Source organism: Chamaea fasciata, unplaced genomic scaffold, assembly GCF_029207755.1.
Source record: "Chamaea fasciata isolate MVZ Bird 193981 ecotype frontalis unplaced genomic scaffold, bChaFas1.0.hap1 SCAF_3, whole genome shotgun sequence".
NCBI lineage: Eukaryota > Metazoa > Chordata > Aves > Passeriformes > Sylviidae > Chamaea > Chamaea fasciata.
Window position 1 is genome coordinate 62,816,258 of NW_027094088.1, and position 13,027 is coordinate 62,829,284.

General features: G+C 36.4%; 1 protein-coding gene across 38 annotated transcripts in view; it reads left to right on the forward strand.

Moving 5' to 3' along the window:
- TRDN (triadin) overlaps positions 1-13,027 on the forward strand; it is a 225,433-nt gene that overhangs the window by 47,015 nt on the left and 165,391 nt on the right. For all 38 annotated transcript variants that reach the window (XM_066179292.1, XM_066179289.1, XM_066179279.1 and 35 more), the window contains one exon: positions 10,141-10,191. In XM_066179292.1, coding sequence (XP_066035389.1) covers positions 10,141-10,191 — 51 coding nt within the window. The remainder of the gene's footprint in view (positions 1-10,140; positions 10,192-13,027) is intronic.

Sequence of the window (13,027 nt, forward strand, 5' to 3'; positions counted from 1 at the left end):
GATAACACAGTCACACAGATGTGAAAAGGCCAAATTCAAACATGCTTCATCTGCCTGAACAGTAAAACAAATTTTGAGTGGGTTTTTCCACTTCCAGGATGTGTGCACAAGATATTCCCTCTGTCTTTTAGAGTATAGACATTTTCATCCTAGTCTCCTTGCAAAATGCTTTCTCAGACTGGGCCTGCTGAAGATAGCAACCATTTCTGTCATAAGTAATGCCATAAGCTTTCACACAGTAACATCCTCAAATAACTTACCATCTCCAGGTGACTGGAGGTCTCCATTTCATCCTGGCAGACAGGATCTGGCCTTGATTTTGTCACCTCTTTTACTGGGCTACAGAAATACAACACATGTGGCCTGAAGCCACGAATCCCTTGGAAATGCTGAAGCAGAGCACTGCAGTGACAGGCACCTCTCAGTCCCTCAGAGTCTCTCTGCAGACTTCTCTTAAAACTTTATAAACATCAAAGAGCTAAATTGACAGGGTCTAAGGCTAAGCAGAAGTTTTCTGAGAGCTCTGTGGTGTAGCCTAGTGCTTTTCTGCTTAGGCACAGCAAAATTCTCTCCCAATGCTACAGCTCATGAGCGCAGAAGGCAAATCCCTGGCAGGTAAGCAGAGGGCTCAGGTGGGCTCCTGCAGGTAGCACTCTCACAATCTGCTCCCCTGAGCATAAGGTGAAAATCTCTCCAAGTAGCTTTTCATAACTAATTTGTGCTGTGATTTACATGGTCCATAAATAAGACTTCCAGAAGAAATGCTTTCTAAAACAAAACAAGACACTGCATTGCTGATCTTTTCCATGTTGCTGCTTTTAGGGCTGGACCCAAAAAAGGACCATCTATGCAAATAGATCTGGAGATTTTGGGGTGTCAAAATGTGGGTTTGATCCATGAAATTAGAACCAAATTTTTTGGTTATTGTGTTTTCTCTGCCTACATGTAAAGGACCATTTCTGCATCAAAATCCCTTCCACTCTGAACAGGAATTTTATCTATAGCTTTATGAAGGATCTTTCTTTAGGTGACACTGGCATTTGAACATTCTAAACAAGAGGAAAAAAAACCCAGTGAGATTGTGCACTACACTACTGCTGTCTCCAGAATATGAACAGATTGGCATTTTTCACATTTTTATGGGAAACCTCTCTCAAATTTCACTCTGGAGGTGTGCACTATGGCTGCTGTGCCTGATATCTAAGTATCTGTATTGAATCTAACTCACAGTTATTATGGTATTCATGAATAGAATGAGAATTTTTGAAAAATCTCCATGTCTATTTTTAGTGAATAGACAAGCCTTCATTCTTTTGCTTTGCTGACTAGAAGCTTTTATGAATGTTAAAATGTTTGCACATTACTTTATAATGGAATATAGTAACTGAAAAAATAAGATTGCTGGTATCACAATACAATTGCATATTGGAAAAAATTCAAGGGGAGTGGCAAGGACATTGTCTGGCCATGAAAGAAGAAAAGTCTTATCATAATTATGATCCTGAAGAAAGCAAAGATCACTTTCCTAGAGATGTAAATTAAAAGCAAAGATAATAGAAGTACAAGTAATGACAGTGCGCTTCCACAGGCAATGGGATTATTATCAGTTTCAGAATCCTTCACAAGATATGAAAATATTTCTCAAGCACCTTTTCTATTGCAATTATTTTTGCCAGTCCAAGTCTTATCACTAATATTTATCTTCAATAATTGGAAAAGAATGAACATTTAATATTGTCTGGCAAAGCAGTATTTTTCAGTGGACATAGTGAAAGATTATTCTGGATGGGACTTTACAGTCTTTAACAATGCATATTCTCAACATACAAAAACTATAGGGCATTTTCACAAAAGACAGAGAAGTTTAATTCTTTCTTTCAGGCTTAATTTGCTTCTAGTTTAATTTTTTTCTATAACAGTTATGACTGATAATCTTTTTCATTTTTTCAGGGTTAGTTTCACCTTTAGAGACACATTCTATTATTTGACAACTGTATGCCTGTATGTTTTTACTAGAAATTACTGCTATAAAACAGAAGGTGGGGGGTTTTTTTTGTTCATTTGTTGGGTTTTTTGGGGGTTTTTTTGTGGACACTACTGGCCTCAGTTGTGAGTTTGAAAAAGAGCTGAGAAAACGCAAAATTGGAAATAAAGATCTGTAAATAGTAAAGAAGTGCAAACACTTCAACATTGACAACCATGCCGAGAAAGGTCTTTATTAAACTGAAAATAATTTTAATTTCTATTTCAATAAATACTATTCAGTTAAAAGAGAAAGAAATGAAGCACTGTTGTGACAGTTATCCATCTCTGTATTACTGAAAAGTTTTATTATTGGCATAAGATTATTCTTACAGACAAGTAAAAGAGACATTTCCTTCAGGTAGAGATGCATGTTGAATTTTCTCTTGAGTTAGCCTAAATACGAGACAGAAAAATAGGGGTTTGACTTTTTTTCTCAGGAAAATGTAATTTAAAAAATCATAAATGACAACAAAAAGCCAACACAGACTAGAAATTTCTGTTAAAGGTCGCAAGAAATTTTGTGAAAGACAAATAAACTTTTTGGCAAGGCACCTTATCCATCTGTCTTCAGTTCAAATGGGAGTATCATTGCCAGAGTATTAGGGTGGTTATTAATATGCTGAAGACACATCATGCTCTTAAAAGACCTGTCAGCTTCTAGGGGAATAGACAGTTACACTGACTCACCCTTGGCAGCTCTGGCCAAGGTGCAGTCCCCCAGACCTGATGCCAGACACCCACTCCTATTAACCCCTTCTCCACCCCAAGATTAGGCCAGTCAGAATTTATTCAGCACAATATATTGTCTTGTTCAGACCTGGTTGTTGATCTGTGCTAACAAACAAACCTTTCCCAAAAGGGAAGGTTCTCAGACCAGACAATTTCCTGCATCATCTTTTGGTGTAGTTATCAAGTAAACGTATACAACAACTTTGCCTGGAATAGGGGAGAGGAAGGAACAACCTGCTTAGGGAAGGCAGGGGGTTTTCTAATTTGGATTTGAAAGCACTTTTGATATGATAGCCTGTACAAGTCTAAAAAGGGCTGTTCTCAGTATCCAGGCAGGGTAGGGAAAACATACTGAAAAATAATTAAGTCATTAGTCCTACAATTCATCATGTGTGTCAGACTGTTTTCAACAATTAAAGTATCTAAGAATGTATGATTAGACCAAAAGTCCAGCTGACTCAGTGGATGGGACTGTTGTTCTTATTGCTGCCCTAGAGTGACCAGTGCAAATGCCTCAGGAAGTATATCAGAACTGTTAAAAATATGCTTATAGTTTCCCAAGGGAGCACTCCATACTCCAAGAATTTTCCCCAGTGAGGGGACACAGGGTTTGCACGGCTGTAATCCATCTACAGCTTCTTGTGAATCCAAGGCTACAGACAGTTTGGAAATGAACTAGAGACAATAATTTCAGAATACCATAAATGCAACCTGAAAACTGTGTTACCAGTTTAGTTGGCATATGTGTGTCTTAAAAAATAATTACACTGTTTCATTCATCCCCAAAGTATATACCTATTTGTACTGATAATGCCTTCTGAATTCAGTTTTTTTTTATGTTGCTGAATGGTAATGTTCACTTCTCTGCATTTGAGTGGCTATTAAAGAATTCACCAAAAGGTTTTTGCTGTCTCCCTAGGCTACACTTTACTATAAAGCATTTAGCATATCTTTGTGTAAAGTACACCCTGTATTAAAAGATGGAAATCATTGATTGGTTCAGTTCTCAGATGTTAAACCGCTTCTCCAGATATGTATTTTTTGCATTTTTCATTTTTTGTGGAATCCATTTCTGTTACTAATGTTCTTTTAACAATTTCATCTAGTTTTACTTTCATTGATCAATACCGCAATAACATATCCACCATGAAATAGCAATTTATAAAAGAAAGAAAATATTTTCCATATTATGCAGATGAAAAAAGGCAATATACCATCAGGATACAGGGATGTTCAATTATAGTTCTTTTGCTGTTTGCAGAATAGTGATTTGTTTTCAACTTGTTCTGAAAATATTCAATCCAAACTTGCCAACTATATTTTAAAAGAGGAAGAGAGAACTTTGGACCACAGGGCTAGTAGGGAGCCTGGAAAGAAGTGTAGAAGAGAGTTTTGCAGTTTAAATCAGGGAAACATTTAAGTGAAGATATCCATGCAATCTTTGAGGAAATGCTAATTTGTTCCGCAGTAATGGAGCTTTGGGGAGGTTCTCACTCTGAGGGGAGAGGGCATTAAACAGATCCCCACTGGCTGGAGCCTGCTGTGCCTGACCTGGAAAATGAACTCCTCTAAAACTCAGTTAAACCCACAGCATCAACACTGTCTTGCATATTCCTGAGTGAACTCAGGTCCCTTCACAGCTACTGCTGTACCAAGGAGAGGATGCAGCAAATGGAGCCCATGCTCACGACCCACGAAAACTTGTTATTATTGTTATTCATTATTATTATTATTATTTGGAAAGAAAGGAAAGGTTATGTAACATGTCACCTTCCAGTTGCCTTGTTAAACTGAGGATTCCCTTCCCTTCCCTTCCCTTCCCTTCCCTTCCCTTCCCTTCCCTTCCCTTCCCTTCCCTTCCCTTCCCTTCCCTTCCCTTCCCTTCCCTTCCCTTCCCTTCCCTTCCCTTCCCTTCCCTTCCCTTCCCTTCCCTTCCCTTCCCTTCCCTTCCCTTCCCTTCCCTTCCCTTCCCTTCCCTTCCCTTCCCTCTCACTCTAACTTGTGATTGTAATTTCCAAAGAGCTGGACAAAGAATTCTGAAACCATATTTAACAGGTACTGTGCTCAGGTTCCTTATGTCGTGCATGAGCACACAAACTGTTCAGCATTTTCATTGATAAGAGAAATTTGTCCCCTGTCGCATTTCCAAGAAAGCGGTTATGACACATGACTTCAGGAAAAGTTATTATGTAGCCCAGCCTGAAGTTGCTATGAATCCCCAGAACAGGGCAGATCTAAGAAAATGCTGGGGATAAGACTGTGCTCCCAGCAAGATGGTAGGGAAGTCACCTGAATAAGTCATACGTCATATGTGTTACTCAGACTTCCCAGCACTCAATGCTGGTATTAAGGCCTTGTGTTACACTGTCTTTGGTTCGTTAAATATTCCCTGCCTTTTTTTTTTTTTTTTTTTTTTTTTTTTTTTTTTTTTTTTTTTTTTTTTTGTGTGTGTGTGTGTGTTTTTTGGTTTTGCTGTGGTTTTCTTAGCCTGTAGAGTACAGCTACTTGATGTATTAGGCTTTAAAGAGAAGTTGCTCTAATGCACAGCTTCCTTTCTTCTCCTCCCAGCCCCGCAAGGATAACTGTCACTCTCACCAGCTGGTACTATCTAGATTAAAAATAGATATCAGCTGCACAATTGCAAATTTGTCCTGGGGATACCAACAGCAAGTGAGTTGGCTACAATTCTTCACCCAGACAGCATCCAAAAACACATTAGAAATGACATCTCCCTCATCTTCTAATGGTCTTAACACCATTCACTCTGGCCTTGCCCCTCAGTGTGTTTCCACCAACTCTTCAGGATAATCAGCTGCCTGCTACCAATTAGTCTTGATAAACTAGCAAGGATATAGCCCCACTAAATTGCTGGCAATAGCTGTAAGGACTTTAACTGCTCAAAAGCAAATTATTAACCTCTGTCTTACCAGACTCTGAGTTGGACTAGTTTTCATTTTCATGCTTAGGTATTTGTAAGAGAGAGAATGTCAAAGCACCAAAGGTGTATATCACTGCATTACCTGTCACAGGTTACAAATAGGATGATCAGCTGGCAAAATTTGTTAGGAAAGAAAATCTATTTTCATTTCATAGAAAATTTCATCTGCTTAATTATACATTTAAAACACTAGATAGATTAAAACTACTTTCTTCATTCATATTAAAACATTCTTTCTTCACTGCAGTATTTAAGTGGAAACAGGATGGTTTTAACCATGGAGGGTAATGTTGAATGTCAGGTTCGGAGGTAAACTCCCAGTTCTTTTGCTGATTTTCTGGGTTACCTTAGTTGAAGCATTCTTGTGTTTCAAATCAGGACTCTTTTTTTTTTTCTCACTTTGTCTCTTATATCATTGATACTTTTAATATGGTTTTTGGGGTTATTTTTAAAGGCGTATTTCATCTGTAAGATGGAAACTCGGTGGAGGGTCATGAGTAGGTGCTGTTTTAACTATGCCAGAATGCTACTCACCCTTTTATCCTCTCATGAAGCAAGATGCAAGGCTGTGCTTTCCCAGTAAGAGAAGAAATGCATCCCTCAAAGTTTGAACTCCTGTGTTACAGAGATGAGATATTTATATTGTGTTATAGCTCTATGTGATACCTAAAGTAATTCATGTAGGCTAAGACTCACAGATGCTATTATAACACAATAAAATTAAAATAGCTGAGAATAATGCTATCCATTTTTACTTTGTTATAAAAAAGGACATGACAAAAAATCAAAATCAGAAACAGAAAGGCAGACAAAGAAAGGAGCCAGGAGCCAGGAGAATCTCATGTCCTAGCATGAGGGGCTATGCTCTTACCATGGATGTAAACCTGCACAATGCTGACCCATTAGTTCACACAGATTCAAGGGATTGAAATTATTTTCTCCCAACCTGATCTTCCTGGAGCTGGAGTGCCCAGTCAGTGCTGTGCTCTCATTAGACACTGTCAACTGCTGGTAATGAAAATTAGCTGGGTGAGGGGTGGGGAAGCTGCTGCCCAGATTCTGTTGCTCAGCAGGGATTTCCAGTAAAACTGCCTGCAATACTGACCCTCAGCTGACTGTCAAGGTCTCTTTCAGGTCAACAGAACATAGAAAAATCAGCCTGACAGCAATATAGTTGAGTGTGTCTCCTTTCAGCATCTTGAAATGGTCAACGAGAAGATTCCCAGCTTTCCTTCTTGGAGTTATTTAAAATGATCACCCTGCATGTTCTGTGTATCTGCACAAGACCTGAGGTCTACACAAATTAGCATCAAGGAGTACCCACATTTAAGGAAATACTTATCTATTCAAAACTCAAGCAGCACAAGGGGGAAGATAATTTTTCTTGTCTGTCTAATAATTTAAGAAAACAAACAATGAAATACAGCTTTTAAAATACATACTCCTTTACAATAATTTAATAAACTGGTCTGTCATCTCATAAAGAATCCAGATGGTTGCTGTGGTGACAAAGATTATCCTTGCTGCTGCTTGATTCTGTCATTTTTCTAAACGTGAATTCATAATATTTAGGATTTATTAACAATGTGTCACATTGATAGAGATAAATTACATGCTTTAAACTGGCCATGTAAGTCTTCTATGAGATTACAACCACTTTGTCAACTCAGCAATAAGATACAATGTGATTACTAGAAAATTAAAGCTATTTGTCATAAAAGATGAAGCAGAGAGTATCAGAACTCTCATAAAACAACAACAAAAAATCTCATGTAATCTAATGTGCTTCCTGATTTTAAATACTTTGAAATTAGCAAATAGTTGTTATTTTCTCTATTGTAAATTGATCCAGTTTAGCTTATATTGAAACTAGATTTATTTGTACTGGGAAAAAATTGGGATGCAATGTATCAGAATTAATGTGATCCAGGCTGCAATTTTTGATGATGGTTCAGATTGTAATGGGAAATTTGTGAAGAGATTTTAATGACAGGACACTTTGCAGTATATAAAAGCAAATATACACACACACACTTGTGTGTTAAGATGTACTTCACTACTAGGAATTTGTGTATGTTTCTTTGTGATGTATGGTATCCTAATTCTGGCAGAAAATTCGATGAAATTCTCAGTGTGCCTGTCTAAAAAGTGTCTTTTTGTGCACCTTACTGGAATATTTATTTGAAGCAAGCTTCACTGCTAATACAGTGTGAGTCTGATTTAAAACCCCAATTCTAGAGCCATACGTATTTTGCAGTCAAACTAGCAGCAAATTCCATAAATCAAAAGTAATTTTAAAACTTTTTCCTTTTTTTTTTTAAATAACAAAGATTTTTTCTTATTTTGTACTTTTTTTTTTTTTAAGAAAAATAGACCTGTTTTCTTTAGTGAGACACATAATATATGGTAGAAATGCAGCAAAGATGAGGAATTTTAAAGCAAGCGAGGAATATGTGTCTGTGTAAGTGACTCTACCTGGAGAATATGATTTATTCATATTCATCTCTGTGTGCAGGGTGACCTCTTGAATTGGGGGAGATAAGTCTCCACCGTATGTTGCAATGCAGAGGAAGTGACTCAGCTTTCTTTAAGTCCCCTGAGTCAGTGTTTGAAGGCAGTCTGGAACAGTGGCATGGAAAACTGCTCAGATGTGCCCAGAATTAGGGAGTAATCTTCCATCTGTTCCTGTCTTGCACCATTTCTACCACTTATTCTACCTAAACTAGACCGTGTAGCCATTTAAGCAAAACAAGTGGGAAAAGTCTGAAAATCCAGCAACAGGATTCCCTCAGTCACTAGAAATAAAATATCCTGACCTATCTGAAAGAAAAATAATTCAGGCTCAGCTGAAATATGGTGAATCAGTAGAGTATATTTCTTCCTATTCTTACCATTTGAGGTATATAGAACATTAAATGAACTGCACACTCAGGCTAAAAAGAGCAAGATGAAAACTGAGTAAAAACTCCTTTTAGCCTGATCACATCATTCATATAATTAGCTTAGTTGTGTTTCCATACATTAGTGGCTAACAGTGATGTATTTTACCCTTTTTTACTCCTTATCTCAGTTAAATAATATTTTCTCTGTCTGAAGACAGCATAGCCTGATGTCATAGAATTGTTTTGTTTCTGCAAACCACACAGAATAATTATTTCAGACCCCAAATACTATGTAATAAAAACATTCTGCATTATTTTCAAAGACTTATGTATATATCTGGGGAGGGAAAATTCTGTTTCCTTACTGGATTGCTTTGGCAATGTGCATCATGAGAAAATAACTAATGTTTTAAGTGAAATATTTCAGTTGTCCTCAATAGGCATTAGAGTAGCTTCTTAGACTTGAGATGCAATATGCATAGCTTTTTCTCTGTTGGATAGTTTTGGGGTCACTGTTCTTGTTATTTAAGCCCTGCAGACTACAGGTAACACTGAAATACAAGAAGGCATCTCCCACAGAGTCTAGCGAGGTTTGCATTTGCTTTTGTAGAAAAAAAAAAATCATACAGTATTTTAGAGCAGTTTCCTACTGCAGGAAATACATGCACAATATAAACCAGGCACTCTGTATAGTCTTAATTACTTTATTGCACAGCTATAATAAATGCCCTTTAAATTTCTACAACTGTGTGCAAAGAGGGATTTAATTCTGGTTTGCCTTTTCGAAAATTCAACCCTTTATATGATCCTGGTTTTTACACAATAAGGACAGTAGAAAAAGGTTTATATGGAGTATGCAGTAATTTAATATCAATATTACAGTTGAAAAGTTTTGTTTAAAAGGAATGTCATAAAAAAGGTAGATAAATACTGTACCCCTTCCTCCTCTAAGAAGACAGTTCTCAGTTTTTTGGAGTACAGCATGATCAAAATGAGTCGTTCTCTGAGACAGCAATCCCTAACCTGGGAACTTTTTATCTCTCTAGTTTGTATAGAGCATTGAGTCTACCTTTTATTGTGTGTTGGAGATACCAATTCAGTATCTGAACTTTAAAAATTTTAGAAAATGTAGTAAAAAGAACATTTTTTTCCTTCCAAAGGAAATTTGGAAAACATAAAATACTAATCTTGATAAACAATTCAAGATAAATACAAAAAATGTTTAGTAAAAGCATGTTTTTCTGAATCATGACCAACACATGTAACTGTATAGCTATTACACATCAGAAAAACCTACTCCTGCCTTCAAAAGTAGCTGCATGGCTCAATTAAATAGAAAATACTTATTAAAGACCCTTAATTTTGTGATTTTCATCCAAATATATTGTCTGTACATATATAAAATTGAACCACATTGTATATCTCTGACTATGCAGATGATAAAGCCATGGTGCAGCCCTAATATTTTAAGCACTTTTTAATTTTTTTAATATGAGAATGCATCTGATATTTTTGTGTGAGAAAATTATTTTAACAGTGATAAACCTGCATTCCATTTTTTTTCAGAGATTCAAAAACAGAAGACAGAGAGACCTGAAAAACGAACACCAGCGAAGGGTAACTGGCTTTTTTGTCTGTTTGCCCACATATATTTGTGTAACATACAGTGTCTTTGTTGACTACATAAGTTTTGTTTGTTAACTTGGTTAACTACTGCTGTTGTATCATAGAAGCATTCAAAAATCAGTTGGCACAGACTGCAAATGATCAAAAATTCATGTATACCTTAGCATTACCAAAAAAATTGTAATTTTATGCTTGTGTAGCTAGATAAAAATGCACATTCATAATAAGATTCTCTTGCCCAAACTTTTCCAGAAATCAGTTTTCTAGCAAAGATGCAAGAAAGTTGAGTGCTGATGAACTTCCTCTGGTGCAAAAGGCATGAAGTGTGTTGGGCAAGGAAAAAAACCAAATTTATAGGCCAGTGGGTGCCATCCAAGTTAGAAAGTCATAGTTTAGAGTGAGCCAGGTGTGTATCAGAGATAAGAAAAACTTCCATTTTAAGAACCTGCTCTTTTTCAGGCTGCTTAATCTCCTGTAACTGCCACTTCCCAAAAATCCACAGAGGAACTGGTTTGGACTGGTTTTCAAAGGTTGTGTAAACAAAGGTGTTTCCTGGGGTATCTGAAGGATTTTTTGCCTAAGAGAGCTCCTCCATAAAGGCTGGTCCACATAAAACTTGATGAGCATCCTCTAACACACCGGTGTTCAGCTTGATAGTGGTGGGAGGAAGCAAGAAGGAGACTTATTAAAAATATTGTGTGTATACATACACTCTCCCTCATGCAATTATCTTCATTTCTATATGTATTCTTAGTGTGGTTTTATAGTGGTTTACATCTCTGTAAAATGTTTTTTATAGTATTTTTCACCTTCAATTCTGTGCTAATCAGGGTCTGCCTAGACTGGACTGCCTAGAACTGTTTTCCAACTATTTAATAAATCATGTTTTATCAAAATGAAATTTTTAGGGTATCAGTAATTGCAATCCAGGCAATAACGAGCTCAAATCCATTAGCAACGATCCCAGTTATGGTCTTTTCAAACAAAGTAATCTAAAAACACAAATGATGTTGCAATCTTGACCAAAAGATTTTCTTGTGTACCATTTCATCTATACAAAAGTGCATTCTTTACACAGAACAATTTTAACATTGCAGAAATTATTACAAAGGAATTATAAGATGCCAGGGAAAAAATGTTCAGGTGTCATTAATTAAGTCCCATTATTCATGTGACTGATAATACAGTCTCTAGTTATACAATCAGTTGCTGAAGCACAAAACAATTCTTTTTTCTTTACTTTGTGTTCATATTTAATCCCAACAATGCAACTTGCACATAAGAGGAACAATTACAAGAAAACATTCTGTCTGGCCTCTGTTTACAGTGTGATAAAGGCATGAATCCTTAAGGAATTTTACTGTTACCTTCTGAAGTACCTTCAGGAAATATGTACAAATGCAGTCTTTTATTGTTTTTCATAGGAAAAATCCAGAAGTAAAATGAGTATTTTTAATAGCAGAGAATGGAAAAAAAAAACCCTTTCTCTTTTCTCCACAACATGTGGGAACACTAGAGTTTTAAAAGTAATTTAATTATATTTTTTTTGAATAGTCAAATCCTCTGAGTACAAGTCCTACAATTTACAAGGGAGTTTAATCTATAAACCTCATTTTTGAAAGATTGAACTGAAATATGAGGAACGGTTGTAATGAATAAAAATCCCAGATGGAAGTGACTGAAATTAAAAGATTCAAACAGTATTGAGAACCAGGCAAACTGGTGCCCTAAAATTTGCTTTTAATTAAATATTTTGATAAACTACAAGCAATAATGTCTATTTCAATTATTGCAGCAGCCAATTTAATCCTGGAAAGAAGAAATACTCTGAGAAATAATTTCACAAAGCCATTGGTTATGCTTAAGAGCCCTGAAATCAAATTATTTCATGACAACGTGTACACATAAGCAGAAATTCAATACAAAGTCATTTTACACGCCAAGTAGTGTCTTCCCAGTTTGGTATTTGAGGTATTAATAATTTCACAAGGGCAGAGCAACTGGACTGCATGACCAGGAGCTTGATCAGCCAGGAGAGGCAGAAGGGGTTGATTATCTTCTTGCACACACCTCTCCTGAGCATCTAGATACTGTGTTCTAGATAGATTTTGTAGGACTCTGAGTTGCTGCTGGAGCCTGTTTTAGAAATACGTGATATAATTGTTATCATTATTACTACCAATAAGAGTTAATTATGCATTGCTTTGGCAAAAAGTAAGAATAATAATAAAAAAATTGAGATAAAAGTATATGTAAGTACAGAAGCTCTGTCTAATGGAAGGTCCAATGACAATTTCTGATTTTTATGGAAAACTGATCTTACCAGTGTAATGAATTGCCCTACATTTCTGGGAAAAAGCTCTAATTAAAACAGGCATCGAGAAAGAATGGGAAAATGTTGATTTACTGTGTGGCTCTTCCCAGAATTACTTCACTAATACATTGCTGTTGGAGTGAGGTATGGAAGAAAACAATACAGTGCTGTTAATTTGCTGTAGCTGGAAGACATTTAATTTGAGACAACTAAGTAGATAAATAGAGCTAGACCATACAAATTCTAGTATGATAGAAACCCACATATTTTCACCAAGTTAATGAATTTAAAGGGATATTTTGTACACAGATGAATCTGTCTAGCCTGATTTCTCAAGGTACAGCTACTACTATGCCTGCATTGACTTCAAACTGGAGAACATGGTACAGATGACAACATAGCTGTAGTTTTCTTTAATTATGTATTTGGACCTGGGAGTCTATGCCCCTCCCCAGAGCAACCCCTTTTATTTCCAGTGTTCCTTCAAGAAGAATTAGGTTGTAGCCATCTAAA